At 36.5% G+C, this 18,613-nt stretch overlaps 1 protein-coding gene across 8 annotated transcripts in view; it reads right to left on the minus strand.

Annotated features, from left to right (window-relative positions):
- Positions 1 to 18,613, minus strand: part of Smap1 (small ArfGAP 1) — a 77,591-nt gene that overhangs the window by 52,558 nt on the left and 6,420 nt on the right. Inside the window, exon 1 of one of the 8 annotated variants that reach the window (XM_031367048.1) lies at positions 12,274 to 12,474. The exons of 4 other annotated variants lie outside the window; for them this stretch is intronic. Coding sequence is in view for 1 of the 4 variants with exons in the window: in XM_031367045.1 (XP_031222905.1) it covers positions 13,524 to 13,551 (28 nt within the window). In the remaining 3 variants the exon portion in view is untranslated. Of the gene's footprint in view, positions 1 to 11,476; positions 11,499 to 12,273; positions 12,476 to 13,523; positions 13,733 to 18,613 lie in introns of those variants that run through there. 3 more of the 8 variants (XM_031367045.1, XM_031367047.1, XM_031367049.1) reach the window with 3 other exon arrangements.

Consider the following 18,613-nt stretch of genomic DNA (forward strand, 5'->3'; position numbering starts at 1 on the left):
CATAACCTGATGGTAAGGCCCTACTGTTGAAGACAACACTTATATATGTTATCAAATGCAGAGAAGTTAGGCTGGTGCCAACCTAGAAGCTTCACCTCTACTGAGTAGCATTCCTGGTATTTTAAGGTATTCTGCATGCTACCAGAGGAAAGGAGAAAATCATCTCCCAGCTACAAACCCTGCAACCCACAACCACAACCTGGTGCAAGATATACTTGTGCAGTGATGGCACAATGTATAGAGAGTAACCACACAGGCCCGCAAAGGTTCAAGCCAGATGGTTCCCATTAGAAGGGAGGAAGCCACAGTCCACACCTAACCAAAATGCTATGTGCAACTTATATCTGAAGACAAAAGAGGAAAAATCAGTTTTCTTTAGTAGGGTATCACTGGGTACACGAATCACACTTGAGGGTAGGCCAACACAAATGAACTCAGTATTATTTCGTAGACTTTTTGCCCCATTTTGCTTAGTTTGGGCATTTTCTACCTTATTGGTCCTTTGCTTATATATTTTGATTTCCATTTGTTTTGTTGTTGTTTTGAGAAGTTTGTGTGCATTCCTTGTTTTTGTTTGTTTATTTCTAAAGAAAGGAAAAAAGAACAAAGTTGAAAGGGTAGGAGGTTGGGAGGATCTGGAAGAAATAAATGGAGGGGAAAGTAGAATCAAAACAAATTGTATTAAAAGAAAAAACCTTCCAGGGGTTAGAGAGATAGTTCAGTAGCTAAAGGCCCCTGCTGCTCTTTCAGAGGACCTGGATTTGATCCCCAGCACCCACATGACAGCTCACAACCATCTGTAACTCTAGTTCCAGGGGATCCGACTCCATCTTCTGGCCTCTTGCCAGTACCAGGTGCACAAACATACATGAAGATAAAACACTCATTTACATAAAATGAAAAATAGAAAAAAGAAAAAGCATTCAATAAAAAAGTAGTACAGACATGCATACAGCAAAATATTAATACACATAGCATATATACATACATACATATTTTTTTAAAAGAATACAGTTCATTGTGGAAAAGTGTCTTCAATACAGCTGCAACTGTAGAGCACAAAGAGACAGAACAGAGTACTGAATCATGGGGTGTGAGGGAGACAATGCAAAGCCAAGCGAGAGGCTATGAGGAAAATATAATCACTTGTGTCCAATGTTGCAGAGCAGCCAAGTAGACAACAGCTAGAAAAGAACATGTGAATGTGACAACTAGTCATTTGAGCAGTCACAGATGTCCTCACACAGAGCAGGCAGCGTAAGAGGGAGAGTATCCTAGTTACTGTAAATTGTCAACACTACAGAGTCAAGTGGGAAGCATGAGTTTAAAAGAGTTCTATTTTCCTCTATATTGCTTGCATGGCCAAGCTAACCGTGATCTCTTTTAAACTTTCTTTTTCACAACTCCAAGTTAAACTATATCTACACGATTTAAGTGAATCCTTGCTTCCCCTTGAACATGACTCCATTCGCATTCCAACCCAATATAACAGAATAAGAATATTCTGCTTGTTGCCATAGGTAAGCTTTCTCCTCAGGACTTTACTCCTCTGGCTTTTTTTGTTTGTTTGTTTGGTTGGTCGGTTTTGTCTTTTGTCCTAAATATGTGTGCACCTCCATATAGTTCCCCCTCGGAGAATATGAAACAACAGGCACCTTCTCTTCTTTCATTTCTTTTCTTACTGTATCTCAAATTAAACAGTTTAATTTCTCACTGGGGAACCTCTTTATATGGCTAGTAACTGACATATAATTTTGTAAAATATAAAATTGGGCAGGGAGAAGAGAGGAGAGGGAGAGGAGGAGAGGAGAGACAGGGGAAGGGGGGGAGAGAGATTATATAAACAGGGCCCAATTAACTGTTTGCTAGCTTTTCTGAGAAACACTTATTTATTTGGCATTAATGACTTCATTTAGTGATCTCTGTATGCTGCATACCACAGTACCTGACACTGGGCTCAAAGAAGTAGGCTCAGATAAGAATATTCACATTTGGCCGGCTGGTGGTGGCGCAAGCCTTTAATCCCAGCACTTGGGAGGCAGAGGCAGGAGGATTTCTGAGTTCGAGGCCAGCCTGGTCTACAGAGTGAGTTCCAGGACAGCCAGAGCTATACAGAGAAACCCTGTCTCGAAAAAACAAACAAACAAAAAAAAATTCACATTTGGGCTAATGAAGGTTCAAGGTACACACAGCCAAGGGCCAAGGAAAGTGTGATTTCCCTTTTGTCTTGGTAATCCTGATAAACCCCACAGGCCCAGTGACTGGGAGGGGGTGAGGAAGGAACATGGGGGGAGAGGGGGATGGGACTTTATTTATTGCTTTGTTTGATTACTATCTGGTGTGATCTCTTTGTTCACTGCCTTGTCTGTGGTCTAAGAACTAACCCTTTTCTCTGTAAGTACCTAGAATCTAGAATATTATAAAATCTGACTGGGAAAATAAAAACTTGCTTCAGCCTCAGCACTGGCTGGAGTCATGTTATGATGTTAGTCTAATTTTGTTTTTCTTTTCAATCCTCACTCCTGCCCTTTAGATCCTGTTGACTGACTGAGCTGGCTTGGTCACAATACATACACACACACACACACAAAGACACACATACATAGGCATACACACACACACACACACACACACACACACACACACACACATTTTCCTCAACTTTGTTTACAAGACTACCTGTTACTCAAGCACTTCAAGTAAACAAATATACCCTCCTTAGAGTTTACTCCAGCTGTGCACAGTTCTATAAGATAAAAACGTTTCTTATACTGATATGAAAATGTCAACTGTTCAAAGAAGACAAAAATGATGATGAGCCAGAGTGTTCTTCAGAGACAGTGTCATGTGGCAGTAGTCATGAGTGTTGTGTGGCTCTGAACTGGAAGGTGGATGAGATAGTGATAGTAATGTTCCTGACTCTGCCTGCTTAGTCATTCATTTATTCTGACTCCTGTCACAAGAACTGAATGATGCATTCTAGATGACAAAGGTCTAGCAAAGAAACAGATTATTCTGTTGTCATAAAATATACACTACAATGAAGCGAACAGAGGGACAGATTAAGTGTCTGTCTTTAGAGGGCTACAAAATTATTAACTTCCATCTTGTAATAGAAAAGTAATTTTGGTAACTATTGTTTCTGAGTATAAGAACTGACACTTTTTTAAACGGTTCATGTAACGAACAGCGGAATGTATTAACTAAAACACTGTGAACTAATTGTAGAGTCTCTCTTTTACCAATAATAATTCACAAATGGCTAAAAACAGATGGCTAAGTAATGCCATTTAATGGCTCTGATGCCATATAATAACACTGATAAATAAAAAGTTTAACAAATACAACTATAGAATAAATTGGCTTGGGGCTGGCGAGATGGCTCAGTGGGTAAGAGCACTGACTGCTCTTCCAAAGGTCCTGAGTTCAAATCCCAGAAACCACCCGTAATGAGATCTGACACCCTCTTCTGGTGTGTCTCAAGACAGCTACAGTGTACTTACATATAATAATAAATAAATCTTCGGGGCCAGAGAGAGCAGGGACTGAGCGAGCAGAATTGACCAGAGCAAGCGGAGTTGACTAGAGCGATCAGAGGTCTTAAAAATTCAATTCCCAACAACCACACGAAGGCTCACAACCATCTGTACAGCTATAATATACTCACATACAAAAATAAATAAGTCTTTAAAAAAAAAACAAGAATAAATTGGCTTTGTTTTTCTTTTTAGCACAAGAAATACAAAGGTGAAGAAAAATTTTATATCACATTAAGAATAGCAAACTATAATTATGTAAGCAATGGTTTCAAGACTATAAAAGTGAATGTGATGATACACAAAGCAGTTTTAATATGATACAGAATATAACCAAATGTTTCCATTTGACTTAAAAAATGTGTTAGCAGTATTTAAGAAAGTAAAATAAAACATATAAATGAACACATCTTTAGAAATTTTCTCTACAAATTGATTTAGCCTTCAGAGCACAGGAAGATTAATACAATGGATAATTTGTATCATTTGGCCTGCTATGTCAAGATTTCATTGGAACATAGGAATAGTAGCAACATTGGTAACTCTGCCATTTTCTCCAAGTCCCCTGAGATCTTCATGAGGACAAATGTTATAAATAAACCTGAATATAACTATTACCTTCAAGGAACTTGAGAGACAGGCAAATTTCAGTAAAAAGAAAACATTTAAAAGTAATTTCTTTCCATGTCTGTTACTAATAAAACAAAACACTGAATATCATCTCCATGTATATGAATACAACAAATTTATCAAACTGCCTAAAATAACTTAAAAGGCAAACAAAATATAGAAAGCAGCATTCCTGAAGAGATTAGCTATCAAGAAATGGCAAATAAAACTAAGAGCCTTACAATGAACTTAGTTTACTTCTAGGAAAAGTATCTAGGTACAACACAAAGATAAACTTGGTCCAAGTTGGGCTACATAACAAAACTTTGTCTCAAAAAAAAAAAAAATTGTAGTTAGTTGTGTCCAGAACTGATAAGTAAAATTCAAATGTTTAGCATCCAAAAAAATATCAGTCATTAAATTCTATGGAGTGAAAAGAAGCCAATCAATGGGATTTATACTTGGGACAAAACCAAGCAGGGTCAGGAACATTAGTATCACTGAGTTGCAGGAAAAACACATTTTAACATGTTCAACAAGGCCAGGCGGTAGTGGTACTCACCTTTAATCCCCAAAACAAAAAACAAACAAACAAACAAAAGAACATGTTCAACAAGAACCTATCTCCATTGAGTAGATAAAGAACAGATCAGACTCTAAAATGACTCAAGTTCTAATGCCTGAGACTGCAAATACACTGGGTAGAATGACAATGGCAGAAATGCCCTGGATAGGTTTAGATAAAGCAGGAGTGAGCACATGAAATGAATCTGATAGTGAACTTTTGATGAAAATACAAATCCAAAAGAGTATCACAAGCTAGATACGCACGCACACACACACACACACACACACACACACCTATAATCTCAGTAATCAGAAGGCTGAGGGCATTTTGGTCTACATAACAAGTTTAAGGCAAGCAAAGACTAGAGAGAAAGACCTCTCAAAAAAACAAAAGTAAGCAAAAACTAAAAAACTATCAAATAAGCACTACGTATTTAACAAAACAGATAAAAACAGGAAAACCACATTCATAGTTTGTAAGTTACTTCTGCATCCATTAACAAAACATCTGACACAGATGACAGAAGAGTAAGGAGCTATCTCAGCTCAGACATCCAGAGGGTTTGGTTCCTAGTTACATGTACATGAGATGGGGCAGGGCACCAGTCATGAGAATACTGACAGAAGACAACTCCTCACATGGCACAAGACAAGAGGAATAATATAACTCCAGGACCTATCCCCTAAGGCCTACTTCTTCCAGCTAGGCCCCACTTTCAACTTTCTAGAACCTCTCAAATTAATGCCAACTGGTCAGCCATTCAGATCATGAGCCTGTGGAGGGTATTTCAAGTTCAATCTGTAACAAGTAGGAATATAAAATGGCTACAAACAAACAAAAAAATTTAAAGGCAGTTTGGGTTTGCAATTACCATACAACTCAGCAATTGTACTGATGGACATTTATCACAAAAATGGAACTTCAGTTTGCTTTCTGTTGTTGCAATAACCACCATGGCTAAAAGCAACTTGGAGAAAGAAGGATTTCAGCTTACAAGTTATTGTCCATCTCAGAGAAAAGGCATGGCAAGAACCAAGACAGAAGCCTGAAGCAGAAGTCATGGAGAACACTGCTTACCGCCTTATTCTTCCTGGCCTGCTTAGCTACATTTATTACTCAGTCCAGGACCACTTGTCCAGGGATGACATATCTCACAGTGATCTGAGTTCTCCTGTAGCAAGGAACAGTCAAGCAAATGCCTCAAAGACACACCCACAGGACCCACAGGCCCATCTGATGGAAGCAGTTCCTTAACTAAATCCCTTCTTCCCAAGAGTGTCTAGGCTTGTATCAAGTTTACAAAAATTAAGTAGCTAGTGTGCCTGTGTTTGTGTGTGCGCATATGTACACATAAGCCAGACAATTTGGCTGATGAGAACTGAAAATAAATCCTATTCAAGAGCAGTGCACCCTCTTAGCAATTGAGCAATCTCTATTTTAAATGTTTAAAATACAACATTTTAAAATAAAATAAAAACACTCAAGTAGAAAAGAAACACAAGGCTGCTGAAGTTAGGAATGTGGAACAAAAAGTGGGAGAGGTTTGTGTACTTATGAGAGGGTGACTAAGGTCCTTATGATGCTGTAACTCCTCCATATCTTCATGTGAGATGCACATCTATTAATCTACACATATGAAAAGCTGTATACAGATATATATATTACATACTGTACATATTATACACACACATCTGAGTATAGTAAGTAAAACCTCAATCACTGGTGAATGGCCACCCTGCTTGTGATAGTCTACAGTTTTATAAAACGTTACCATCACCAGAAACTGGGTCAACTGTCTATGACTTTTTTAACCAATTGAATACAGACTATACAACATTCACACTATCATAAAAGCTTAAATTCTCTATGTACTGACTCATTTCTTTCCATTCCAAACCTATCAAGAAGAAAAAGTAGCTTTTACCTCAACTTTAATCATTATTTTCTAGCTCAAATATTCATAACAAAGAAGCAAAATGCTAGAAATACTCAATACCTTATACTGAGAAAATTGTAATAGTTTGGCAGTAAATCCATATAAACTGAAGTAAATTGCATAGTACAACAAAATCTTAACCATCTTCTACCCTACCAAAAAAAAAAAAAAAAACCAAAGAAACAAAAACAAACAACAACAAAAAACCTTTAGTTCATCATTATTTATGGAGAAAGTGTTATATGTGAAAAGAATATATTTCAAAAGAAACCAATTCATTCCTAGTTTAAGAACAGTGATTTCATGAAAATTAAAACCCTTATTAAAATTTGAAAAGTAGAAAATGCTGGAGGCATAGTAAAACCAATGGTAGAGAAGTAAAGAAGTAAGTCAGAAGTTCAAGGCCAGACTCAGCTAGATGATTACTTCATGGTGGCCAGCCTGCCCCAAGGAGACCCTGCCTTAATAAAATTAAAACATAAAAATGTTAAAGTTTAAATACTTATTAATTAAGATTTCTGTGATATTAAACACAGGCTATACAGTCTACATTGACAAAAAGCACAGCTCTTGGATAAACATGGCTATTAAAACTTGAAATGTAGCTAATGAAACAAACTGAATGTTTAAATTCAGTTAAATAGATACATATAGGTAGTAGCTTCCACAGAAAAATTCAAACAATAATACTACCACTACACACACACACACACACACACACACACACACACACACACACGTGTGTGTGTGTGGCCACAATGCAGTAACAATCATCAGTCTAATAGCTAAGTGCTTCTCAATCAGGGCATTACTTTTTTATTTTATTTTATTTTGGTTTTTCTAGACAGGGTTTCTCTGTGTAGCCCTGGCTGTCCTGGAACTCACTCTGTAAACCAGGATATACATATACATACACATATACATATACATATACATATACATATACATATATATATATATATATATATATATATATATATATATATAGTGGGGCACTACTTTTAAACAGAATAATTTATTATGTAATTTATTATGCAAAAAGAACATATTCCTTTTAAACAGGAAGGGTATTTTCCCCAAACTCTAGTGTATGGCCACTCTTAAGTTACAAAGTATTATTCCATTCAAAGGAATTACTAAAGTGGTTTTGTTAAATTAGCAATAATACATTTTCATCAGCAGAGGGCATACATTATATCACAATATACTGCACTTAAATGTTAAAGCTCTACTGTGGGAAATCAATCAATCAATCAATCAACTATTCACTTACACAAAAGGTACTGTACTTTATGCTAAAAATGAATGTATATTTTCTTAAAGGTATATTGACAACTGAACAATCTCCCTAGAAACCTAGTTTTGTACATTTTAACTGTTTATTCTAGTTAACTATCATCCCCCCAAACAAAACAAAATAATATATAAAAGGTGAAATCATCTTTCAAGGTCTACTTACATATATATTAACAATATTTCCTCAACTTAAAAATAAATGACAAAAAAATGACAAACCATTTTCTAGATAGAGAATTACCTAATTACTTAAAAACAATTTTAGCAGGGCGGTGGTGGCACACGCCTTTAATTCCAGCACTTGGGAGGCAGAGGCAGGTGGATTTCTGAGCTAGAGGCCAGCCTGGTCTACAGAGTGAGTTCCAGGACACCCAAGGCTATACAGAGAAACCCTGTCTCGAAAATACAAAAATTAAAAAAAATTTTAAAAAAAAGGTAAATTAAACACAAGAAAATAAATGAAATTTTGAAAAGGTGCTAAAAACTGACAAAGGAGTATTTAGTAGTTTGAGAGAGAAATGGTGCCAACACACTGACTGCCTCTGGCTTGGACATGCTCATCTCAGAAAATAATTTTACATCAACTAAAAACTACAAAAATAAAATAAAATGTGTTCTTTTAATTTCCTTTATATCCTATTATATTTAATTTTTCTGAGAAGATTGCCTTTTAAAATCCCTTTTTTCTTGAGACTTCTGATTTAGATTTCTTCCATGATTCTATTCCCTCCTTGCTAAAATCTTGATCATCCAGCCTCTAAATCAGACAAGCATCTAGTTAACCCAGTAATTATGGCTTTGGCAAATTCATCTATGCTAATGACTCCCCAAAAGCAACCAACCTCTATCTATCCTCTCCTGACACAGACCTGCACATCTGTGTCACATCCAGAAGGAATGCACATCTGTTCCTGGAGCTCTCCCTTCCTGAAACAATTCTGCCCGCTCTCACTTAAACTTGATCATATGCCTTGTCAAAAATCAACTTTTTAATTAAAAGCCCTTTCCCCAAATCACTGTGATTTTTACTTTCTCTGTCCTTCAGTAACATTTCAAGCTTACACAACACTCTCCACACATACAGCCAGAATAGCTTATGCCCTGCCTATTTCAACTGGGAAGCAAGTATTCAAACATGAGCCTACTCCTGGGAGTGAGGGGGGGGTGTTCTCATTCAAACCACACGGCAAGGCTTCTGCTGTATAATCTCTAATCAACTGTATCTACTCTAGAGAACAGAAAAACAATTTTTATTCTGTAAAATGATTACTTTTCTTGAACCTTCCATAAAGTATTCTTGCACACCCTAACCCTAGAATGTCCCATTGTATTGTTTAGATAAAACTCATATAAATATAACTCCTAAACACTTCCTATGAAGTAATACTATGATTATCTATATAATATAAAATGAGCATAATTATAAAGCCTTACTCTTCTACCGAACTCTTTGCTAGACATTATTCCTTCATAACTTCCTCCATACTCTGTAATATAGCTCTCATCACAGATGTAATAACACTACAGTTCAGAGTTTAAACACGTGGGAAGAAAGGGAAAATGACAAAAAGGCAGAAAAGAAATGGGGGAGAAGAAGGGAAAGGAGAAGAAAAAGCAATCAGAGCTAACAGCCAAGCAGTCAAGACTTTGTTCTCACCATCAAGCTAGTCCACCTCTCAATGCTAACAGAGCCCGATCAATCCACTGCAGATACTCAGAAAGAGATTCTATATAATAAGAAGGGGAAAAAAACCAATCTCAACCATAGGAACACAGGAAAAAACTACAATAGAAGAACAAGAAGAAAAGAAGTTGGAAGAAATCCATCTTGTCCAAAACAGTAAAGCAGCAAACCTCAAATGCTAATAGAAATAAAATAATTGCTCAACCTCCAGAAAAACCAACAAAATTACAACAGAAAGCCAAAAAGAAAAAAAAAATTAAACGTCTCTCAATAACTACCTTATTGTCAATAGAGATTTACACTTGCCAGGTATGGTGATGTATACCTTTAGTCCCGAGACTGAGGAAGCAGTAACAAGTGAGTCTCTATGAGTTAAAGGCCAGCCAGATCCACATAGTAAGAACCTATCTTGGGACAAGCAGGGTGCAAACTATCTGACTAAAGTATTCTCAACAGCCATGGAACCTTCTCTGTAACATACCATATTTAGACCACAAAAATGAATAAATAAATAAAGTCTTAACAAACGTAGAACTGAAATAAACAGTGGAATAAAACTAGAAATCAATAGCAAGAGAAACTCAGAAACCACATAAACTGAACATTGAACAATACATTCTTAGATCACCAGTGAGTTACTTTGAAAATCAGAGAAGAAATGTAAAGTTCCTAGAACCAAATGAAAATTAAGTCATAACTTACCAGAGCCTTTGGTATAGCTTACACAGTTGTAAGAGGAAAGTTGATAGCTACAAGAGTTTACACGAAAAAAATCTCAAATAACTAACCTAATGATCTCAGTATCTTAGAAAACCAAGAAAATCCCACATGCAAAAGCAGAAAATAGCAAGAATAATTATCAGGGCATGAATTAATTGAATGGGGAGCTAAAAAAAAAAAATACACATCAGTTAGAGTATATGTCTATGGGTTTACGGGTTTATGTGTGTCTGTCTACCTATAGGGCATGAAAGCAAAAAGATGGCCCTCAAAAGGTGAAAGAAGTCTTGGGGGTATGGAGATAATGCGTAACATGAAAGCAGAAAAGACAATTTAGGAAAAGAAAGGGACAGGTATCATGAAGGACGTAATGAGAAAAAAAGGACAATGACATAAAGGAGCAAAAAGTAACATAATGAAATCTATTAGCCAGGTAGTGGTGGCAACGCCTTTAACCCCAGCACTTGGGAGGCAGAGGCAAGTGGATTTCTGAGTTTGAGGTCAGCCTGGTCTACACAGTGAGTTGAGTTCAAGGACAGCCAGGGTTACACAGAGAAACCCTGTCTCGAAAAACCAAAAAGAAAAAAAAAAAGGAAGAAATCTATTACTTCCTATGTTAACTCTAAAACAATTTTAAAAACTTCAAGTGGGTAAGTAAGCACATTATAGCTTTTTCTTTTTCTTTACCTCTTCACAATGTTCTATCAACATTTTGTAAAACCTCTCTAGACTATACAAGGTTTACAAATACCTTTCCTTTTTTGTTGCTATTGTTGTTTTTGGTTGGTTGGTTTTGGTTCTATGTGATGCTGAGGACTAAGCCCAGGTCTCTGCACACTAGGCAAATAGTGCTCTACCACTGAGCTAAATGTGCACCCCTAAAGACTTTTAAGTATGCTCTACACTGTTTATAAGCTTACTGCATAAACGAACCATTTGTTTTGATAACACTGCAGCCATCACCAAAAAAGAATCAAATTTTGAAAGATTTTACATATATTGTCTGTTTCATATTTTAACAAAATAACTAAACATTGTATAAAATCAGAACTCATTCTAATAACTTTTTTCAAATGTTGTCATTATTTAAATGTAATTTAACTAGGATATCAACATGTAAAACTTACCTCCTTTCCTACTATGTACAATGAAGACTAAAGAAATGAAATGAATCTAAAGAAAATGGAAAAAAAAATCTCAAAGCTGAGTTAACATTTTTATGAAGACTACATGGAGCATGTTAATCTGCATGTTACCTTGCTACTCCACAGTTTTGGCAGGTCAACAAGAATAGGTATATCACTGTCTCATATGAAGGCATCAGACCAGACACCTTTATATAATTTCATAACTACAATATAGAACAGACACCAAACAATTCTCCAAATACACCACTGCTTCCTATTCATAGCCTAAAATGAATACAGGGCTAGATGGCCAGAGTCTACCATGCCCAGACTAAAAAATGCTGTCTAGAATTTTATATTCTCTTGGTCTGACTGAGTAACCAAGATAAAACTATGAAGCTCTCTCCCTCTCAAACGGAAGGACAGCTCACAAAAGATCAGAAATGACCAATAAGTATACTAAACTTTTCTAATAAAACTATGATGAAAATATATAATAGCAAAATAATCACTTCTTCAATCAATACAAGGAATCCTATTAAAAATATGAAAACCCAATAGCAGACTGGGTACCGGTCAGCCAGCTGACATATTAGTGAGGGGAATATTAGCTAGTCCCATCACTACAGACAATATAGATCAAATGGTTTTAAATTTGATACACACGAACATACACTTTTGATTTTATTCTTAGGACATTTAAATATACATATAAAGCTTTGCTATCATGAATATTTATAAGCTTAAATTTTTTAGCAGTCAAGGACAGATTATTTTTGGTATTTAAAAATACTTACCAGTCGCAAATATTCAGTACAGAGAATAACCTTAAGTTTCCAACAGTTTGGTATTAGCCTTTTTCTCAGCAAATGACATCATCTCCTAATTGTTCCCTCATATTTCAGAACACTCAGACTCTACTCCCTCATAAGCTGATTCATTTTATTCATCTGATGATGGGGGAGGAGTTTCATTTTTAAATGGCTAAGGAATCTTGTTCTCTCCAGGCCAAGCTGTGTGTTCCATTCATTGTGATGCAGCTAACGCAAATGTCATGGACAATTCTGCTGATCTGCTTACAGTCTATTGCACTGGACTTCTGGTGTGTCTTCTGTACTTGGAACATGGAAAATTAAAACTCCATTTGATTTCCTTATAGTTAAGAACCCTGTGCTTACAGGCGGTGGTGGCGCACTCCTTTAACTCCAACACTTGGGAGGCAGAGACAGGCGGATTTCTGAGTTCGAGGCCAGCCTGGTCTACAGAGTGAGTTTCAGGACAGCCAGGGCTATACAGAGAAACCCTGTCTCGAAAATCCAAAAAAAAAAAACCTTGTGCTCTACAGGGACAATCATGGGAATCAGCATGGGTCTGCACTAGGTCTTCTGCATATATGTTATGGTTTTGTAGCTTGGTGGTCTTATGGGACTACAAAGAGTGGACGAAGGGCCTGTCTCTGACTCTTTGCCTGCATTTGGGTCCTTTTTCTTCCTACTGGGTTCCTTGGTTCAGCCTTGATCACCCCTGGGTGGTGATCCTGGATGCTATGAGAAAGCAGAGAAAGCCATAGGGAGAAAGCCAGAAATCATCAACTCCTCTGTGGTCTCTGAATCAATAGAAGTACAGTTTCTGGAAGGGGCCTTGTTGCCTACAGATGCATACCTGATAGACATGGTCCAAAGGCAAGTATGACAGCCAAAATCCAGACACTAGGTGAGATTACAATGGGAGTGAATACAGAAAGAAGATGTTCAAGGACTTAGTCAAACAGATCAAGACTCTCTTCTCATTTAAAAAAAGAAAAAAGGCATGGTGGCACACACATGTAATACCATCTCTTGAGAGTTAAAACCACCCTGGTCTAAGTAAAGAGAGAGTATGAGGAGAAGGAAGATGAGAAAGAAGAAGAAGAGGAGAAAGAAGGCAAGGAAGAAGAGGAGCATGGAAAGGAAGAGAGGGATAGAGAGGGGAGGGGAGGGCAAGGACGGTAAAGCAAATGGCCAGTGGAAAGCCCCAAGTAACAGTCTTGAGATTAGAACTCACCTACCTTTCACACCTTCACTTTGCATAGCCATCAGTCCTCATATCCTATATAATACTAGGTGTTCAGAAAGTATCTGTGAAATGTATTCACCAGGGGTTTGATTATAAACTTCCTCTTCCCACACAGTAGATATTATAAGCCATGAATAGTAACAGCATATTTGCATATAATTTACATACAGTCTCCAGCATCCTTCAAATTATTTCTAGATTACTTACACCCCATACCATACAAAGTCATCTACATGGTTATTATGCTGCATTGCTTATGAACTAATAATGAAAAAAGTCTACACATTTGGCACATACATAAATTTTTGAAAAAAAAAAAAAAAACTCTCATCTACCATTGGTTAGATCCATGGATCCAAAATCCACAGGTAAGAAAGGCAAGTTGCTCTTCTTTAAATAACCCGGACAACATCCACAGTAGTGGTAAACCACAGAGACTCTGGTATATTTTCAGGATACACTGAAAATATTTTAAAGGGAGAATGTAATCATTCTTTATATTTAACCCAGGTAATCAGAATTAAAAATTCTCAGGGGTCCCTTCATAGAAGAAGGCTTTGAAATTTTTTTAGGTTTACCTCCTAGGAACTCAGCCAGATTCTTAAATGGAATACTGGAGAAACTTGTCTTGCCTCCACCTGAAGCAGGGAAAGGAGTCATTCAGAAGTTCTGCACACCAGAACACTCAGTTCTTAACATTTGTCTTTAGGTGAAACTATTAACTGGACCTAAGTTAATTGTCCAAGGGCAAGAATAATATCCTTCCGTCTCACCACTGATGGCAGGGAGAAAACCAGCAAAGTACTAGTGACACACACAGTCAAGAGACAGACAGCTCACTGACAGACTGAGAGGCATGAGACTGGAGTGTGCTCCCTCTTCCCCGTACCACATTACCAAAGGCTTACTTTCAGCAATTCTTTTTACCAATCATTAACAAAAATGAAATGAAAAAAAATAGTCAAGGTACTGGAAATTGTGCCTGTGGATATAATATTTATATAATATTTCAAGTGAATTTGCTTAAAACATGTATAACAACATACAAGTATACCACTAAATTATAGTGGTCAAGTTGAATAAACTTACTAATTAATATTTACTAAATTCTTCTCATTCAAAAAGGTTTTTTTTGTTATTGTTTTTGTTTTTCGAGACAGGGTTTCTCTGTATAGCCCTGGCTGTCCTGGAACTCACTCTATAGATCAGGATGGCCTTGAACTCAGAGATCCACCTGCCTCTGCCTCCTGAGTGAGAGCATTGGCTCTTGATGGTAAGTCCTAGTCATTTTAGAATGCTGTGTCAAGAGGAGTATTAGGAAGTGCTCTAGTGTTTGCTAGACCATGTTAAAATGTACGAATTGATGTTCTTCTGATTTTATTTTGCCATCATCCTCTTTAAAGAAGGTAACAAAAGTGTATCCTGAAAATATAGCAGATTAGTGCTGCGCATCTAATGATCCATATTTGGTATAAATTATAAATATAGTCTGAATGTGAATATTCATGATCTACAAAAACCTAAAGCTCAGCTAGGTGGGAATGATAATAAAAAAGCATTTTATACCATAATATATACACTCACTTATTTAATATTCAGTTCTTTTACAACTAGTTTCTGCTCTCAGATATCTACCCCTGTAAACTATAAGTCTTTATATTATATCCTCCTTCTCTATCAAAGTCAGGAGTAAAACAGTTTGCTCTAAAATCTCATTCCTCTGAAGGGCTTAAGAACAGTTGGTTTTTCAAAAACAGCCACGTTAGAGTTAAGACAACCATAAATCAAAAGGAAAACCTTTGATCCAATGGCCAGTTGTCTGTTAACAAAGCAATAATTCATTTTGGCAAAAAAGCCATGAAAATTGAGAAATTTTTCCACATCTATGGCAGAGGATTCTTCGTACATACAACACATCACAAACTAATTCTGTTTTCCAAACTCCCTGAGTCCCCGGTATGTTAGACAGGCTACAGCAAGTACACGATTAAGAAACATCCAATCTGCTTTCCAGAACAGACAAGGATAAAAGCAACATTCCAGGCTTCAAGCAGCACACTGAGTCAGAAAGGAAGCTCAAAGATGCACGACTACGCTAAAGCACCAGGTTGACCTCTCATGTTTCAGGAAACTAGTGATTTCTAAGTCCTGGGAAATCAGCCATCCAACTCACACCAAAAATGCTAGTAACACAGAACCAAAAAGTTGTGTAGCTCCACAGCTCCTTGGAGTTGACAGTACGTATTTACCTATTCTGAGCAAAGTTCTTCACATACTATGCTTTCTCCAGCTATGCTTGCCTTTTTTTTCTTTTGAAAACAAGATAACTTTTTAATGTTAATGAAAATTAAATTTTCACACTTGTATCTTTATAGGACATGTCTGTCATACTCAAAAAGCTTTGCCTATCTCAAGGTTCCAGTGATTTTCTTTCATGTTACTTCTAAAAGTTTTATAGTTTTAGGTCTCAAATTTAGTTTTGCGATCCATTTTAATTTTTATTATGTTTTTTATAAAGCTCAAAGTATACCTGTTGCTACTATGTCAGAAGAGTGTCTTTTGCCCACTGAGCTGTCTTGTTCCTGTCACTCTAGTTAAGCGGCCACAGTGAGTATCTTTCCATATTATCACTTACCTACATCTGTCCTTACTACATCAGAGCATTGACAACAGCCAGGAACTTGGACTTCCTAAATTTTCCCTCTTTTCACAATACTTCTTGATATTTATGAGGAGGGTTCTTTGTATTTCGTTTTTTTTTGTTTGTTTTTTTTTTGTTTTTTTTTTTTGGAAACTTGTTAAATCCTAAAACAAACTAAACTATGACTCTGATAAGGATAATCAGATATTAGGACTGTCATCCTTAAAACAAAGTTTTCTAGTCTGTGAACATGGCAAATCTGTTCATTCTTTTGCAACACTCTCTTGTAAGTTCTCAGAGTACAAGCCTTGCACACGTTTTATTAAATTCATCCTAAAGTTTTTATAGTTTATGCCACCATCACAGAAATTTTTTCAACTTCAAAATATTTGCGGCTAGTATGTATGGTGATTTTCTGTATTCACTTTGACTCCTACAACCTGAATAAACTCAATTCTTGGTTTTAATGGTTCTTTTTAATAAATTCTTAGAATTTTCTACATAAATATGTACACTGCAAAGATAGTTTGCAATAATTTTCAATGCATATACTTTTTAAGTGGTTATTCTAAGAATGACTGGTTTTAACTATTTCATCATTGTCCTATACCATTTTAAATACACCTAAATCACCACCCTTTATAAAATTCTTAAGTTCAAAAATGAGGCGCATGGTACATGATTGTAACACAGGAAGTAGGTGCACCAGGGCACACTTTATATCTTAAATGTGCTCAGTTTCTTTTCTGATACCATCTCCATTCTACACCACAAGTAATTTTCAGGAGCACAAGTACATGAATTAAACATATCAATGCTAAACTCTCATTCTTAGGGATTTTCTTATATCAGAAGATAAAATTATCCTGAATATGATTATCCACAGAATTCTCATTTCTTTTTAATCTGGGACCTGAGCATATCACTGGTCTTTGAAATATTCACTTTACAAAAGATCAAGATCAGACATCTGAAGTTCTATCATCAATCACTTGAACCTCTTGTGAAACCTAGACCAAAAATTGCTTGAATGGGTAGAGAACAGACTATAGAAGTTTGCTAGAAAGTCTGTAATTCTCTCTCCTTGCTGCGCTCAAAATCCTCACATTTACCATTCAACATAAGTGAACAAAATGCCTGCAAAATGCTTTCATAATGAATCGGATAGCTTTATAAAACATGTAAATGAAATAAAACTTTAGATAAGTTCTCTAATATGACAGCTAAATACTATGATAGTTAAATAGAGCTCTAGCTACATCAAGCAGACAATATTAATACTGATAAATACACATGGTCTGGATATTATCCTATAAATGCTCTCTTTAAAATGAAAAATAAAAGGAGGGCTGGAGAGATGGCTCTGTGGTTAAGAGCACCAACTGCTCTTCCAAGGGTCCTGAGTTCAAATCCCAGCAACCACATGGTGGCTCATAACCATCTGTAATGAGATCTGACTCCCTCTTCAGGAGTATCTGAAGACAGCTACAGTGTACTTACATATAATAAATAAATAAATCTAAAAAAAAAAAAAAGTAAAAGGAGGTCTTATAGGACCAGAAAGATGGCTCAGAGTAAAGGCACCAAACCCAATGACCTGAGATCAATTCCAAGACACACACAATGGAAACAGGGAACCAACTTGTATAAGCTGTCCTCTGACCAACACATATGTATCATGGTACTCATGCACGCACACATATACATACATACACACACACACACACACACACACACACATATACAGACAAATTTAATTAAGAGGGTGGAAGTGGCAAGATGGTTCAGTAGGTAAAAGTGCTTACCTACAGAAGCCTGCCACCCTGAGTTTATTACCTTCAAAGGCAGTTCTCACCAGATCTTGATTAGTTCCTGTGAGCTTGGGTTGTTATAATAAAAACAAACCTATATCCTCCCACTCTGTCTTCCTGTTTAGGTGATCTCACCCTACAAGCTATCACACACCACAGTTGATATAGACAAGGGGCCCTCCCCACAGCCTCTCAAACTATGTGCTCTTTCCTTTAAAGAATCAAACCTCAACTTTTGGTGATAGCAGCAGAAAAACTAATAGTGTCCAGAAAACACTGACCTGTCCTACCAGCAAAATTATAACTGTTATGGAAACTCTTTACAGCGGTCAGGACACGGGCAGTCAACTTTTCTCATAATTACAACTTAAATAAAATACTCTCTAAATTTCTTTGATCTTCCTTGAGAAAACTGAAAACTAAGAAAGAAAACAATGGCTGGATTCTACCCAGCAAAAGATCACTAGTAGTGATACCATTAGCAGTAGGTAAAACAAGCTTGAGTCTGTGACTTATATAATCAGAACACCAAATGTTTTACAGTCCAAGTGACAACTAGGGTTCAAGTTTTTTAAAGGTCAGGAACATTTACTTTGGTGGTTGGGAAGAGTTCTTCAGGGATCGTGTGTG

Source organism: Mastomys coucha, unplaced genomic scaffold, assembly GCF_008632895.1.
Source record: "Mastomys coucha isolate ucsf_1 unplaced genomic scaffold, UCSF_Mcou_1 pScaffold14, whole genome shotgun sequence".
NCBI classification, from domain to species: Eukaryota; Metazoa; Chordata; class Mammalia; order Rodentia; family Muridae; genus Mastomys; species Mastomys coucha.